The sequence below is a fragment of the Caretta caretta genome, chromosome 2, assembly GCF_965140235.1.
Source record: "Caretta caretta isolate rCarCar2 chromosome 2, rCarCar1.hap1, whole genome shotgun sequence".
Classification (NCBI taxonomy): domain Eukaryota; kingdom Metazoa; phylum Chordata; order Testudines; family Cheloniidae; genus Caretta; species Caretta caretta.
Window position 1 is genome coordinate 251,214,100 of NC_134207.1, and position 13,355 is coordinate 251,227,454.

At 40.0% G+C, this 13,355-nt stretch overlaps 1 protein-coding gene across 1 annotated transcript in view; it reads left to right on the top strand.

Moving 5' to 3' along the window:
* LMBR1 (limb development membrane protein 1) overlaps window positions 1–13,355 on the top strand; it is a 151,030-nt gene that overhangs the window by 22,471 nt on the left and 115,204 nt on the right. Inside the window, exon 2 of the mRNA XM_048837603.2 lies at window positions 12,255–12,327. Coding sequence (XP_048693560.1) covers window positions 12,255–12,327 — 73 coding nt within the window. The remainder of the gene's footprint in view (window positions 1–12,254; window positions 12,328–13,355) is intronic.

A 13,355-nucleotide genomic window follows, 5' to 3' on the forward strand; every position in this document is an offset into this window, starting at 1 on the left:
CTACTCCCTATCAGCCATAGGAAAATGCTTTGGTGGAAAGGTTCAATGAGACACTAAAATCTATGCTCACAATGTATGCAAACAGAGCAAATGACTAGGGTGAAATGTCACCCTATCTGTTTCCTTATGGGGAGGTTCCCCAAGAATTCACAGGATTTTCCCCATTTAATATATATGGGAGAAAGGTGAGGAAATCCCTAGATCTCATCAGGGACTTCTGGGAGGGGAGTAATGAACCGGAAGGGAAACCGTGATTGAATATGTAAAAAAGTTCAGAAAAGAGTTAAGGAACATGATGGAAGTGGTTCAAACGAACTTCACTAATAGCCAGCCCACACAGAAGACATGGTATGATCAAAGTGATTGTAAATGCTCCTTTGAGGTGGGGGAGTTGGTGCTGGTACCGCTCCCTGTAGAAAGGTATAAAATGCAAAAATCATGAGAGGAACTTTGAGGTTGTGGAAGGAGAATATGAGGTTACATACCAGCAAGATTGCCCCACAGGGTGGATTTGATTTAAGTCAAATTGATTTAAATCACTAGTCAGGAAGACTCGATTTAATCATGGGTTTCTACATAAAAGTGCATTCTTGTTGGTTGTTATAACCTTAATACATATTCTTCACAACTCAGAGATAGATGTAGGTTTCATTTTTAGAAGGTACACACTATACATTTTTAAAGCAATTTATTTTCAAAACTTTTCAGATTAGTTTTACAGCTATATCAGAAAATGAATGATTGTTTGGTTATTTCATTTACCAAAGGTAATTGAAGCAGATAGTTCACTTCCCAATGACTTCATAAATATCTCTAATTCAAGAGGTTAATCATTAATATTTGGAGGATTTTCTTGCCATGCTGTATTAGGAGGAGAACAGCAGACAGACACTTAAATTGTTTTATTTAACTAAAACAACAAGGTTATGTATTCTGGATATTTTTCTTCAACAGCAAACATAATATTTTAACAAAACAAGTATATGAATTTTTGAATTTAGTTACATGTTCAAATTTTTTAAAATCAGGTTTGTTTTTGTTAAAATTGTTTTTAACTAAAATAGTTAAATGAAATATTAAAAAAAAAACGCACCTAAAATTAAATTGACTGTGTCAGCCAGGTCAACATGAGAAACTTAAAATATTGGCTTCTGCAGCTAACTCAGTTGTCTTCACCTTCATTTTCCTGTTTGTTCATAATCTGGAAAAGAAAAACAAGCTTTCCTGCTTTCTTACAGAAATATAGACTATGCTGTATATGGGGATAAATAAAGTCTGAGAGTTCCTGGGCTTCACCTATTGTATTGTACCTTTAAAAAAAAAAAAGACTGAGGCCTTGTCTACACTACCGGGGTAAGTCGACCTAAGTCACGCAATTCCAGCTACATGTTTACACCGCACTGCGTCGGCTAGAGACGCTCTCCTGTCGACTTATCTTACTCTTGTTCCGGTGGAGTGCTGGAGTCAATGGGAGAGCGATCTGCTGTCAATTTAGTGGATCTTCACTAGACCTGCTAAATTGACCCCTTGTGCATCGATTGCTGCATTATCAATCCCCAGTAAGTGTAGACATGCCCTGAGATTTTATGTTGACTATAGAAAATTTAATGCTGACACAGTTCCTGATGCCTATCCTATGCCCAGAATCAATGATATGTTAGATACTTCTGGCAAAAGAAAATATCTAAGTGATTGACTTAGTTAAAAGTTTTCAGAGTAACAGCCGTGTTAGTCTGTATTCGCAAAAAGAAAAGGAGTACTTGTGGCACCTTAGAGACTAACCAGTTTATTTGAGCATAAGCTTTCATGAGCTACAGCTCACTTCATTGGATGCATACTGTGGAAAGTATAGAAGATCTTTTTATATACACAAAGCATGAAAAAATGGGTGTTTACCACTACAAAAGGTGCACGGGCTGAAATTGTGGAAAAGCAGCATCACTTGTCCCACAACCTCAGCCGTGCAGAACACAATGCCATCCACAGCCTCAGAAACAACTCTGACATCATAATCAAAAAAGCTGACAAAGGAGGTGCTGTTGTCATCATGAATAGGTCGGAATATGAACAAGAGGCTGCTCGGCAGCTCTCCAAAACCACTTTCTACAAGCCATTACCCTCTGATCCCACTGAGAGATACCAAAAGAAACTACAGCATTTGCTCAAGAAACTCCCTGAAAAAGCAAAAGATCAAATCCGCACAGACACACCGCTGGAACCCCGACCTGGGATATTCTATCTACTACCCAAGATCCATAAACCTGGAAATCCTGGGCGCCCCATCGTCTCAGGCATTGGCAACCTGACAGGATTGTCTGGCTATGTAGACTCCCTCCTCAGGCCCTGTGCTACCAGCACTCCCAGCTACCTTCGAGACACCACTGACTTCCTGAGGAAACTACAGTCCATCGGTGATCTTCCTGATAACGCCGTCCTGGCCACTATGGATGTAGAAGCCCTCTACACCAACATTCCACACAAAGATGGACTACAAGCCGTCAAGAACACTATCCCCGATAATGTCACGGCTAACCTGATGGCTGAACTTTGTGACTTTGTCCTTACCCATAACTATTTTACATTTGGGGCAATGTATACCTTCAGATCAGCGGCACTGCTGTGGGTACCCGCATGGCCCCACAGTATGCCAACATTTTTATGGTTGACTTAGAACAACGCTTCCTCAGCTCTTGTCCCCTAACGCCCTAATCTACTTGCGCTATATTGATGACATCTTCATCATCTGGACCCATGGAAAAGAAGCCCTTGAGGAATTCCACCATGATTTCAACAATTTCCATCCCACCATCAACCTCAGCCTGGTCCAGTCCACACAAGAGATCCACTTCCTGGACGCTACAGTGCTAATAAACGATGGTCACATAAACACCACCCTATACCGGAAACCTACTGACCGCTATTCCTACCTACATGCCTCCAGCTTTCACCCTGACCACACCACACAATCCATTGTCTACAGCCAAGCTCTGCGATACAACCGCATTTGCTCCAACCCCTCAGACAGAGACAAACACCTACAAGATCTCTATCAAGCATTCTTACAACTACAGTACCCACCTACTGAAGTGAAGAAACGGATTGATAGAGCCAGAAGAGTTCCCAGAAGTTACCTACTACAGGACAGGCCTAACAAAGAAAATAACAGAACGCCACTAGCGGTCACCTTCAGCCCCCAACTAAAACCCCTCCAACACATTATTCAGGATCTACAACCTATCCTGAAGGATGACCCAACACTCTCACAAATCTTGGGAGACAGGTCAGTCCTTGCCTACAGACAGCCCCCCAACCTGAAGCAAATACTCACCAGCAACCACATACCACGCAACAGAACCACTAACCCAGGAACCTATCCTTGCAACAAAGCCCGTTGCCAACTGTGCCCACATACCTATTCAGGGGGCACCATCACAGGGCCTAATAACATCAGCCACACTATCAGAGGCTCGTTCACCTGCACATCCACCAATGTGATGTATGCCATCATGTGCCAGCAGTGCCCCTCTGCCATGTACATTGGCCAAACTGGACAGTCTCTACGTAAAAGAATAAATGGACACAAATCAGATGTCAAGAACTATAACATTCATAAACCAGTCAGAGAACACTTCAATCTCTCTGGTCACGCGATTACAGACATGAAAGTTGCGATATTACAACAGAAAAACTTCAAAACCAGACTCCAGCGAGAGACTGTTGAATTGGAATTCATTTGCAAATTGGATACAATTAACTTAGGCTTGAATAGAGACTGGGAGTGGCTAAGTCATTATGCAAGGTAACTTATTTCCCTTTGTTTCCCCCCCAAGACGTCCTTGTTAAACCCTGGATTTGTGCTGGAAATGGCCCACCTTGATTATCATACACATTGTAAGGAGAGTGATCACTTTAGATAAACTGTTATCAGCAGGAGAGTGAGGTGGGGGTGGGGGGGGAGAAAACCTTTTGTAGTTGTAAACACCCATTTTTTCATGCTTTGTGTATATAATAAGATCTTCTATACTTTCCACAGTGTGCTCCGATGAAGTGAGCTGTAGCTCATGAAAGCTTATGCTCAAATAAATTGGTTAGTCTCTAAGGTGCCAAGTACTCCTTTTCTTTTGACTTAGTTAAAAGTTATTGGCAGATGCCTTTAAACAGTGATGCACAGAATAAATCCACTTTTAGTACTGATCTGAGCCTTTGAGTTTAAAATGTTACATTTTGGATTAATTGATGGAGAAGTCACTTTTCAGAGGCTTGTCAACCACGTGTTAAGTAGATTACAAGGCTTTACATGAGTTTATATTGATGATATAGCAGTATTTAGTGACTCTTGGTCAGATTACAAGGAACACTTGGTTATTTATATTATCAAAACTCAAAGATGCAGGTCTTACTGTAAAGGCATCTGAACGTAAAATAGGAGCAGCCAAAGTTCCTTATTTGGGACATTTAGTAGGGAGAGAGCATATCTTGCCCAATTCTGTAAAAGTAGAAGTTATTATTAATTGGGCCACACCCCAGATGTAGAAGCAGGTGCAGTCTTTCATAGGTGGGGGTTAACTGTTACTGCCAATTTGTACATGGGTTCAGGGACACTGTGTCTGCTGTCACAAACGTGTTCATAAAGAAACAGCCAAACAGAGTTGTGTGGAGAAAGGCTTGTCAAGAGGGTTTTGATAAGGTAAAGAAAATCTTTTCAGAAAAGCCTGTTCTTGCCAGTCTAGATTTTGACAAAATGTTTGCACTATTTACTGATGCTTTAGACATTGATTTAAGTGTGGTATTAATGCAGTCATGGGAAAATAACAAAAAGCATCTCACAGCTTTCTTAAGTAAAAAACTTGGCACCCACCAAACAGAATTACTGTGTCACAGAAAATGTGTGTTATGCCATTGTACGGGCAATCAACTAGTTAAGACCCTGTCCCTTTACCAGAAAAAATCAGTGTTCTAATTGACCAGTCTCTATTAGTTTGATTACACAGAATCAGAGGCTCCACTTCCAAACTGCTGTGATGGAGCATGATGGTCCAAGACTATGACATGGAAATTGTGCATGTTGAGGGGAAGGAAAATATAGTAGCAGATGACCTGTGCAGAAAAGAGGGTTCTGATTCAGTGCCTATGGATCAGCCAGTGCTTGACCCTACTGCGTCATTGTAAGAGGTGAAGTATGACCCTAAGAGCCCCTCAGTGCCAACTGGAATTGAGGGACTCTTAGGGTCACAAAATCAGTTTTTATGGATCAGTGTTCTAACAGACAAATAACAAGATAGGGGTATTAGTTGGTGTCTGGTACAGACCATCAAATCACACGAGAACAGTATGACTGACTCCTTAAGAACCTGTCTGTAGTGTGTGTGTGTGTGTGTGTGTGCTCGCGTGCATATGTGCCTATAAGCTGCACAGAACTAAAAATTATTGGTTGTATAGGTGCTAGTGATCATGACTTGATTATTTTGTTTGCACATAATGCCCAACCCACATGTAAAGTCCAAATCAAATCTGATGCTTTAAAATGGCCAAATTTCATAAAGAAGAAAACAAATGATACAAATTAGCTTAGAGAGAACTTAAATAGAGAATGTGAATATAGTTGGGAACTGTTTAAGAACATTTTATGAGATTCTTGAAAAGCCACAATTGAGAGAGAATACTACATTGATTAAAAAACAGGCCTATTTTAGAGGGCAAATGAAATCTGCCATTTAAAAAAAAAGGAAAAGGGGAAATAAATAGCAATGAATATAAATCAGGGCTAGGAATTGTAGAAAATTGATAATGGAAGCAAAAGGAAACACAAGAAATCTATGGTCAGCAGAGTTAAGGACAATGAGGAGGAGTTTTTAAGTGTACTAGAACCAAAAGAAATCCAAACATCTGCTATTGGTCCATTACTAGATGGAAATGGTAGAACTATTAATAATAATGCAGAAAAGGCAGAAGGGTTTAAATATTTGTTTTATATTTGTGAAAACACCATATGTATCCATATCATATGATGATGACATAGTTTTATTCCAACAGTATCTGAGGAGGATGTTAAGCAGCATCTGCTAAAGTTAGACATTTTAGTATCAGGAGGTCTGGATAACTTGCCTCCAAGAGTTTTAAAATCACTGGCCAAGGAGCTGTCTGGACTGTTAATGTTGATTTTGTTTTTATAAGTCTTTGGAGCACTGGGGAAGTTCCAGAGGACTGGAAGAAAGCTAATGTTGTACCTGTAGTCAAAAAGGGATAATTGGGTAATGACATACACAACATTGTTCCAGGGCAAAATCTTCCCTTGGGGCCCCCTGTGGGAGTAAAACAATTTAGACCCTTTTTGCAGGGCCTGATTCTCATGGTCACAGTTTCATGTCAGTTCTTGGATTGGGTATAAGTGACACTTCTCCCAGATTGGGGCTGTCTCTTTATACAGTTGGCAGTTGTTTGTTTGCCAGGCCTCTTGAATGAGGTCAGACCAGTATATGCTGTTTCCCTCAGGAGGTGAAACTTCCTCAAACTTGATACCTGCATTAGGGATTTGCATTAACTAGTCCCCTGTCTAGCAGACAGAGGTATAACAAGGTCCAGTGGCTGGAAGTTGAAGCTAGACAGATTCAGACTAGAAATAAGAAGTATATTAACAGTGAGGGTTAACCTTTTGAACAGCCTTCCAACGTTTGTAGTGGATTCTCTGTTTCTGGCAATATTGAAATCAAGATTGGATGATTTTTCCCAAAAGAAGAAGGCCTAATTCAAATAGGAATTAATTCAGGGAAGTCGTATGGCCTGTGTTGGGCAGTAGGTCAGACTAGATGATCAGTGGTCCCTTCTGGCCTTAAAATCTATGAGTACATCCGAGGATCCTATTAGTCCCCTTTGTTACAGCATTGTACTGGGAGTATATGTTCAGTTGTTCGTCCACTATAACCCCTAAATTCATTTCATAGTCACTGCTTTCCAGAAAAATGCAACTTTAATGCTCTTTTAACATAGTTTTTTGGATGTAATAGAGATCTAAAATATCTTTTAAACTTGAGATAAAACAACTTGTGTAATGCATCTAAATATATGAAAGTGGTGAACTTCAAATTTTAACTGAAATTCACATCCTGGACCAAAGTGTTTCTGATATTTAAAAAGTTAAGGTCTTAAGAGTTAGCAATAGCTATTGTACATGTGGAATAAAGTTCAGGTACTTACATCTGTGGACAGGGGTTAGGGGGCCGAGGCTGGGACTGCAGCTGGGGGTGGGTCTGGGGCCAGGAGTGGGGCTGTGGGCGGGGCAGAACCACAGCTGGGCCTGTGGACGGGTGCGGCTCCGCTTCCAGCCCCGTCCCTGAGGTTGGGGATGGGGCTGGGGTCATAGCGGAGCTGGGGGTAGTGGGGGCTGGGAGGCATTCCCTTTCTGCCCCTCCATGTGGGCTGACCCAGGCTTGTTATCCTCCCCGCTCCCCCCCAGCATTCCTCCAGTTTGGGAACTTCTGATCTAGGCAAGTTCATTGATGCTCTTTCTTGTTTTCTATCTGAAGTACGCAAAACAACATATGTGGACTAGCCTAAAGCAAGTCAGGGAAATATCATTAAAAAAACTGTTCTCCAGAGTTATTAATATTAAGTTGGTTTACCTGATGCACTGTCATTAATTGCACAGTGCAAAATATTTCCAGTTATTGAACATGGAAAGATCACTGTTGAGGCTGACCCTAATGGGATAATTCTGAAAGTTATGATGAAATGCCCATCGTTCAGCGGGCCACTGAGAGAAGGGTTCTGAGCCATAGTCACTTATCTGTATGTTGCTTCTGATATCAGAACTGCAGCTGCTAGCCTTTGGATGCACAAAAAATTCTCTTGGAAATTGGTTGCAGGATGTCAGCTGCCCACAACCACATCCTTACAGGAAGGCCCACAGCTGTCTGGTATAGCTCCAAAGGTGGGTATGCCTGGCTCTGGAGGAAAGTTGGGGACAGGACATCTAGGAAATGTGCTAATTTAGTGTATCTCCAAATATCCTAGGCAGGAGCATAAAAACACTTCCTGTTCCAGTCTCTAACTAGAAGCCTAGGGGAGGATGAGTGGGATCTCTGCCTGCCCTCCCTTTGTTGGTGAGTTTCCTCCACAGCTGCACCTGTGGGCGAATTGCCTGAAGGAGCAAGTCAAATCCTCAGTCTCCATAGTATGCCACTTCTGTCAGGAAGTAGCCTCAAGAGCTTGCACAAAATTCAGCAGTCTGGCTTGCAGAAGTTCATGCAAACATTTTTCTTTGGTCTGTCTGTGAGTTTGCATCATTGCCTCCAAGTTTTTATTTGCGTTTTTGCATTCAGAATTCCAACTGAAGCTTAGTTGTAATCTCTTTCACCTGATTTTGTGGTATAGCTGTGCAAAACCATGCACTCATTTCATAGCTTCAATCCCACATTTAATTTTGAGTTTTCAGTTCTCTGGCCAAATGTAGTCTTAGTTTCACATCACTAGGCTTGGAAGGATTAGATTTTTCTTGGTAAATGTCAGTAAAAGTCAGTTTCACCACACATACACAAACCAATGATAAAATATTTCCATTGATGATGATTGAGATTTACAAATAGGCAAATATTAAGAGAAATGCTGCTTGAGAAGTTTAGTTTCATTTAGTGATTTTTTTTCTTTGTATATCTGGATATGAATTGGTGTTGACAATTTGTGTTTTAAAGGTTATAAAGCTTTACATTTTTGAATCTCAACATTTGCTGTAATTAAATAATTGTCTGACACCCCATAATTTCCTGCAACTAAAAACTGAAAAAAAGCTAAAAAAATCATTATTATCCATAGAAATTAGAAAAACTCCAAATTTTGCTAAGCCTACACGTAACAAATTTCAGAACAGTTCTATTAGTTAGAAACACTTTGCACAGGATAAGAGGAGCTAAACCACTTGCAGTATGCCGAAAATCCAGTTTGCAGGGTGCTGATTTGGTCATTGATCTGACTGGTCATCAGAGTTCAGACATAGTCAGAATAATCCACCAGGTGACAGCATAGCTAACTGGAACCAATCTTAAAGCAGAAGTCATAACTTAACCTTTTTATTAACCAGATAAACTACACTTCAGTTGCCAGTAGCCCTGAACAATCACAATTTAGTGTTTTGCTTATGGAGAGAGGGAAAAGACCAAAAGAGCTGAATCTGCACCGCATAAAGTACCTGCTGTTGTATCTTCGAGAGAGAACTCAGGTGTATCAGAAGTGTAACGTGAATCAGATTTACTTCTGTTGCTGTGTTCTTGCTGCACCACTTTTCAAACGTGTCAACTTTTTATTTTGGAAACTAGTGAAGTTATGAACTTCTGGCTTTTTGGTCAGAAACGTGACTTAAGGCAAGCATTATGAATTGTTTTGTTAACTGATGCAGATTGATTAATGGTTAACTGGTGAATATAGGATAGTTCCTGGAGCAAGAGATGGATCACAAAGGGGTATTATCAAACAATTACAATCCATACTCGATGGGGACCCAATCCGGAAAGAAATCTTTCCTGAACCTCCTCTCCTGACCTTGAAACAATCCCCCAACCTCGCCAAATTTATCAGAAGCAAGCTCCCCACAGATTAGGACACACCAACTCAAAGCAGCACTAAACCCTGCAAGAACAACAGGTGCAAAACCTGAAGACATATGTCTACTACCACAATGATCAACACCCTCCACAATACACCTTTCAAGATCCGTGGGTCCTACACGTGCCTATCACCACATGTGTACCTAATCCAGTGCACTAAATGTTTAAATAGCAACTATGTGGGTGAAACCAGACAATCAATATGCTTTCAAATGAACTCACAGAAAAATGATAAACGACAAAACCACCACATCACCATGGTGAACACTTTTCACAAAGTGATTGCTCTATATCAGTCCTCATCCTTAAAGGAAACCTGCTCAACACTTTCAAAAGATGAGTCTGGGAATTTAAATTCATAACTTGGCTAGACCCTAAAAATAATGGACTGAATAGTCTCACAGGATTTATGACTTATTACAACAATCTATAACTCACTAATAATGCCCTCGCAGTTGCTTCCTCCCCTCTCCTTCCTTTTCTCCATGTGACTGGAGGAGTGTTAATGGGCCACTTCACCTTGAATGGTCCCTTGAAATATATGGCAGCTACTTATGCTAAACAATCTGTTCCACCTTGTATTCAGCTGTGACACTCCTGGTACATCTATACTTCAATTAGACATCTGCAACTGGCCCATGCCAGCTGACTTGGGCTCACCGGGCTCTGGCTAAGGAGCTGTTTAATTGTGGTGTAGACACTTAAGCTGGAATGTGGGCTATAAGACCTCCTACTTTTCAGGGTCCTAGAGCCTGGGCTCCAGCCCAAGCCAGAATGTCTACATGGCAGTTAAACACCCCCTTAGCCCAAGCACCAAGAGCCAAAGTCAGCTGGCATGTGTTAGCTGTAGGTTTTTATTTGCAGTGGAGACATACCGTACACTCTGAGTAAATTTCCCATACCTGAGAAGAGCTCTGTGTAAGCTTGAAAGTTTCTCTCTCATTCTCTCTCTGACAGAAGTTGGGCCAATAAAAGATATTACCTCACCCACCTTATCTCTTGAATATCCTAGGACCGACACAGCTACTACCTCACTGAATACAATGAGAGGTCTACAGTTACAGGCACCTAGATCCCACAGTGGTGAACCTGGTATAAATTCCTAGTAACCCATTTCTCCTATGAAGGGTCTGTAACTACTCATAGGATGAGTTTCTCTGTCTGTTACGTTTTTATTAATATTTCCTGTCATGATTTTACTGTTTCTTTGTGCATCCTTTCTGATAAAGCAGTATCCACCTTTCCCTTCTGAACTGGATTAGGTCAGATAATTTAAATTTCATCCCAACATGATTTCTTTGCCCTTTTTTGTTCTCCCATCTCTAATAGTTTTTTTCATTCTAGATTTAAGCTGATAGTCAGTTTAACACTTGCTGCCTTTAAGAGTACTATCTGGAGAAGCAGTTTAGCATTTGTCTGTCTTTGTAGGACAGACTTGTTTCACAAACCTCAGTTGGTGACTAATGCAGGTTAAAGCTCAGCTCTAAGCAAGACAGATTTCTTGTGCTAATATTACATTTCATAGACACAAGTAGATCAATTTCAAAAACTATTTTATGGGTTAAGGAGCAAAGTGGGCTTTATATGAGTCAATTTACACTTAATAGCATATTTCTTTCAATATTCATTTGGATAACTGTACTGTGTCTGCTATGATTTAGCTAGGTGTTTGTTTAATACATATTCACAAAAATAAATAGTAACAACCCCGGAATGTCTGAAGGGATAGTGTGCCTTGAAGTTTATGGATCTTCAAACTCACTTTCATGTTTTTAATACACATTGCCAGTTGATTTAAGGGGCTATTATAATATGTAGGTACATATGAAGAACAGTATTGCACTAACTGACAAAGTACATTAATCAGTTAATTTTAAATATCACTTTACATTTTTATTTTCACAGGCAAACAGATACAAAACACAATAAGTAACATTTATAGAATGTTGGAGTAATACATTTTATAAGCAAAAGTGTTTTTTAACATTTATGCTCTACAAATAATGCTTAACTTTCAAAATTGACTTCCATTTTTGGAAGAGCAGCAGGAACTCAGATTTTGTTTCCCCAATTCTGGGTTAATTTGGTTGCTCATGAAGATGATGAGGATAACCAACGAGCAGGATCAAGCTTTGTGTGCAGAGATCTCATATAAGCTCTGCCAGTGAAATTTAATCCGGATTTACAGCATTCTGCTAAATTGATCATGGGCCTTTCTGGTGCATGGGACTAGTGATCCTGATCAACTTTTTCAGATTCGCTGGAGGCTTTATGATGCTGACTGGTACCTGCTGAGGAGTAGAAAGACATCAGACTTCTTCACCCGCAACAGTTTCATGCGTTAAAGTTGGATTTTTGGAAATGAGTTGATGCACTAACCCTTTAAACATTTGGCCCTAACATTTGAATTTATTTGGAGTTTAATTGTCATTTATTGAAAAATGTAGCAAATTGATATAGTCGACAAAGTAAACTGAGTTGCATTTATTAATTGAGCTCTAAAGCACATGGAGAAATCTCAAGAGTAAAACACAATTTTAAGTATAGCACTTATTTGCTGTTTGATCAGAATTTAGTTTCAGTTTTGGGTAGCTGATAAATGCACAATATAATCCAGACTTTTCATTAACCTAATTAAATGAAACTTCTTTTTTTCAGATTTGTTTTCTCCTATTTGCTGTTCTCTATATAGTTTCCTATTTCGTAATCACAAGATACAAAAGGAAAGCAGGTAAGTAGTTTTTAAATTTTGATTTTGATTTAAAAAATGAGTAGGGTATAACTTTTTTCCCCAAAGAGAATTGCTGTAGAATAGTGGTGCCCGTTCTTGTCACCTCACTGACTAACTATATTTTAAATGTCACTTGACCAAATTTGGGAGGGGAGAGAAGGGACATTTCAAAGCTGCCACCTACTCCCTTCTCCTCCTGCCTTCAGCTCCCTTATTCTTTCTTCTCACCTGAGTTCTTATGATTCTGAATTGGAAACCTATAGGCAGCCTCCAGCTTGGGTCCCTAATACCAAACTTTGAACTTTAAGATGCTTAGATTGATCTACAGATTATGAATAAAAATCCCCAGTTATCACTTTAAGGCTAGATAGGTTCTTTTCCCAAGATCAGGCCCCATATTATTACAATTATTATATAGTTGGGAACCCTGATATGCACAGGTGCAACAGCCAAACTATAGGAACTCTTCTATATTTGCAAATAAAAAATGTATTAATACATTTAGCAAAGTCACACACATTCTAACTCCGTAAAGTAGATAGAGATAATACAAAAGTACATCTGAACATCCATACTCACACCATCCCTTGCAGAACAATCTGAAATGTTAGCCATTATCTTCCTCAGCACTGTCACCTTCCTCATCTTCACCAGTTGCCATCGTTCTGGCCCCTTCCAGGGCTACATCTCTCCCTCTCCTACGCTCACGTTACCATGTCTAATGCATATTCAGTAGGGCTTTCTCCCCTCTTCGTTGTTTGTATTTCCTCCCCTTACCAATGTTAAGGTGTCCTCCTTCTATAGATTAGTATATTTATGATTTCACCTCATTATCATATACGTCAGTTCATTGCCATGGCACTCTTGCGGTCAGATGTTCTGTCCAAAACCTTCCAGAAGCTGGTGTGTGTTCATGTTTCTATGGTTGGCTGATGTCATTATGGACAGAATTCCCCCTTACATTCTACTTCCAGTTCCCCAAAACTTGTGGCTTACCTAAGTTTATGTATGCCAAAGTTTGTAGGCCT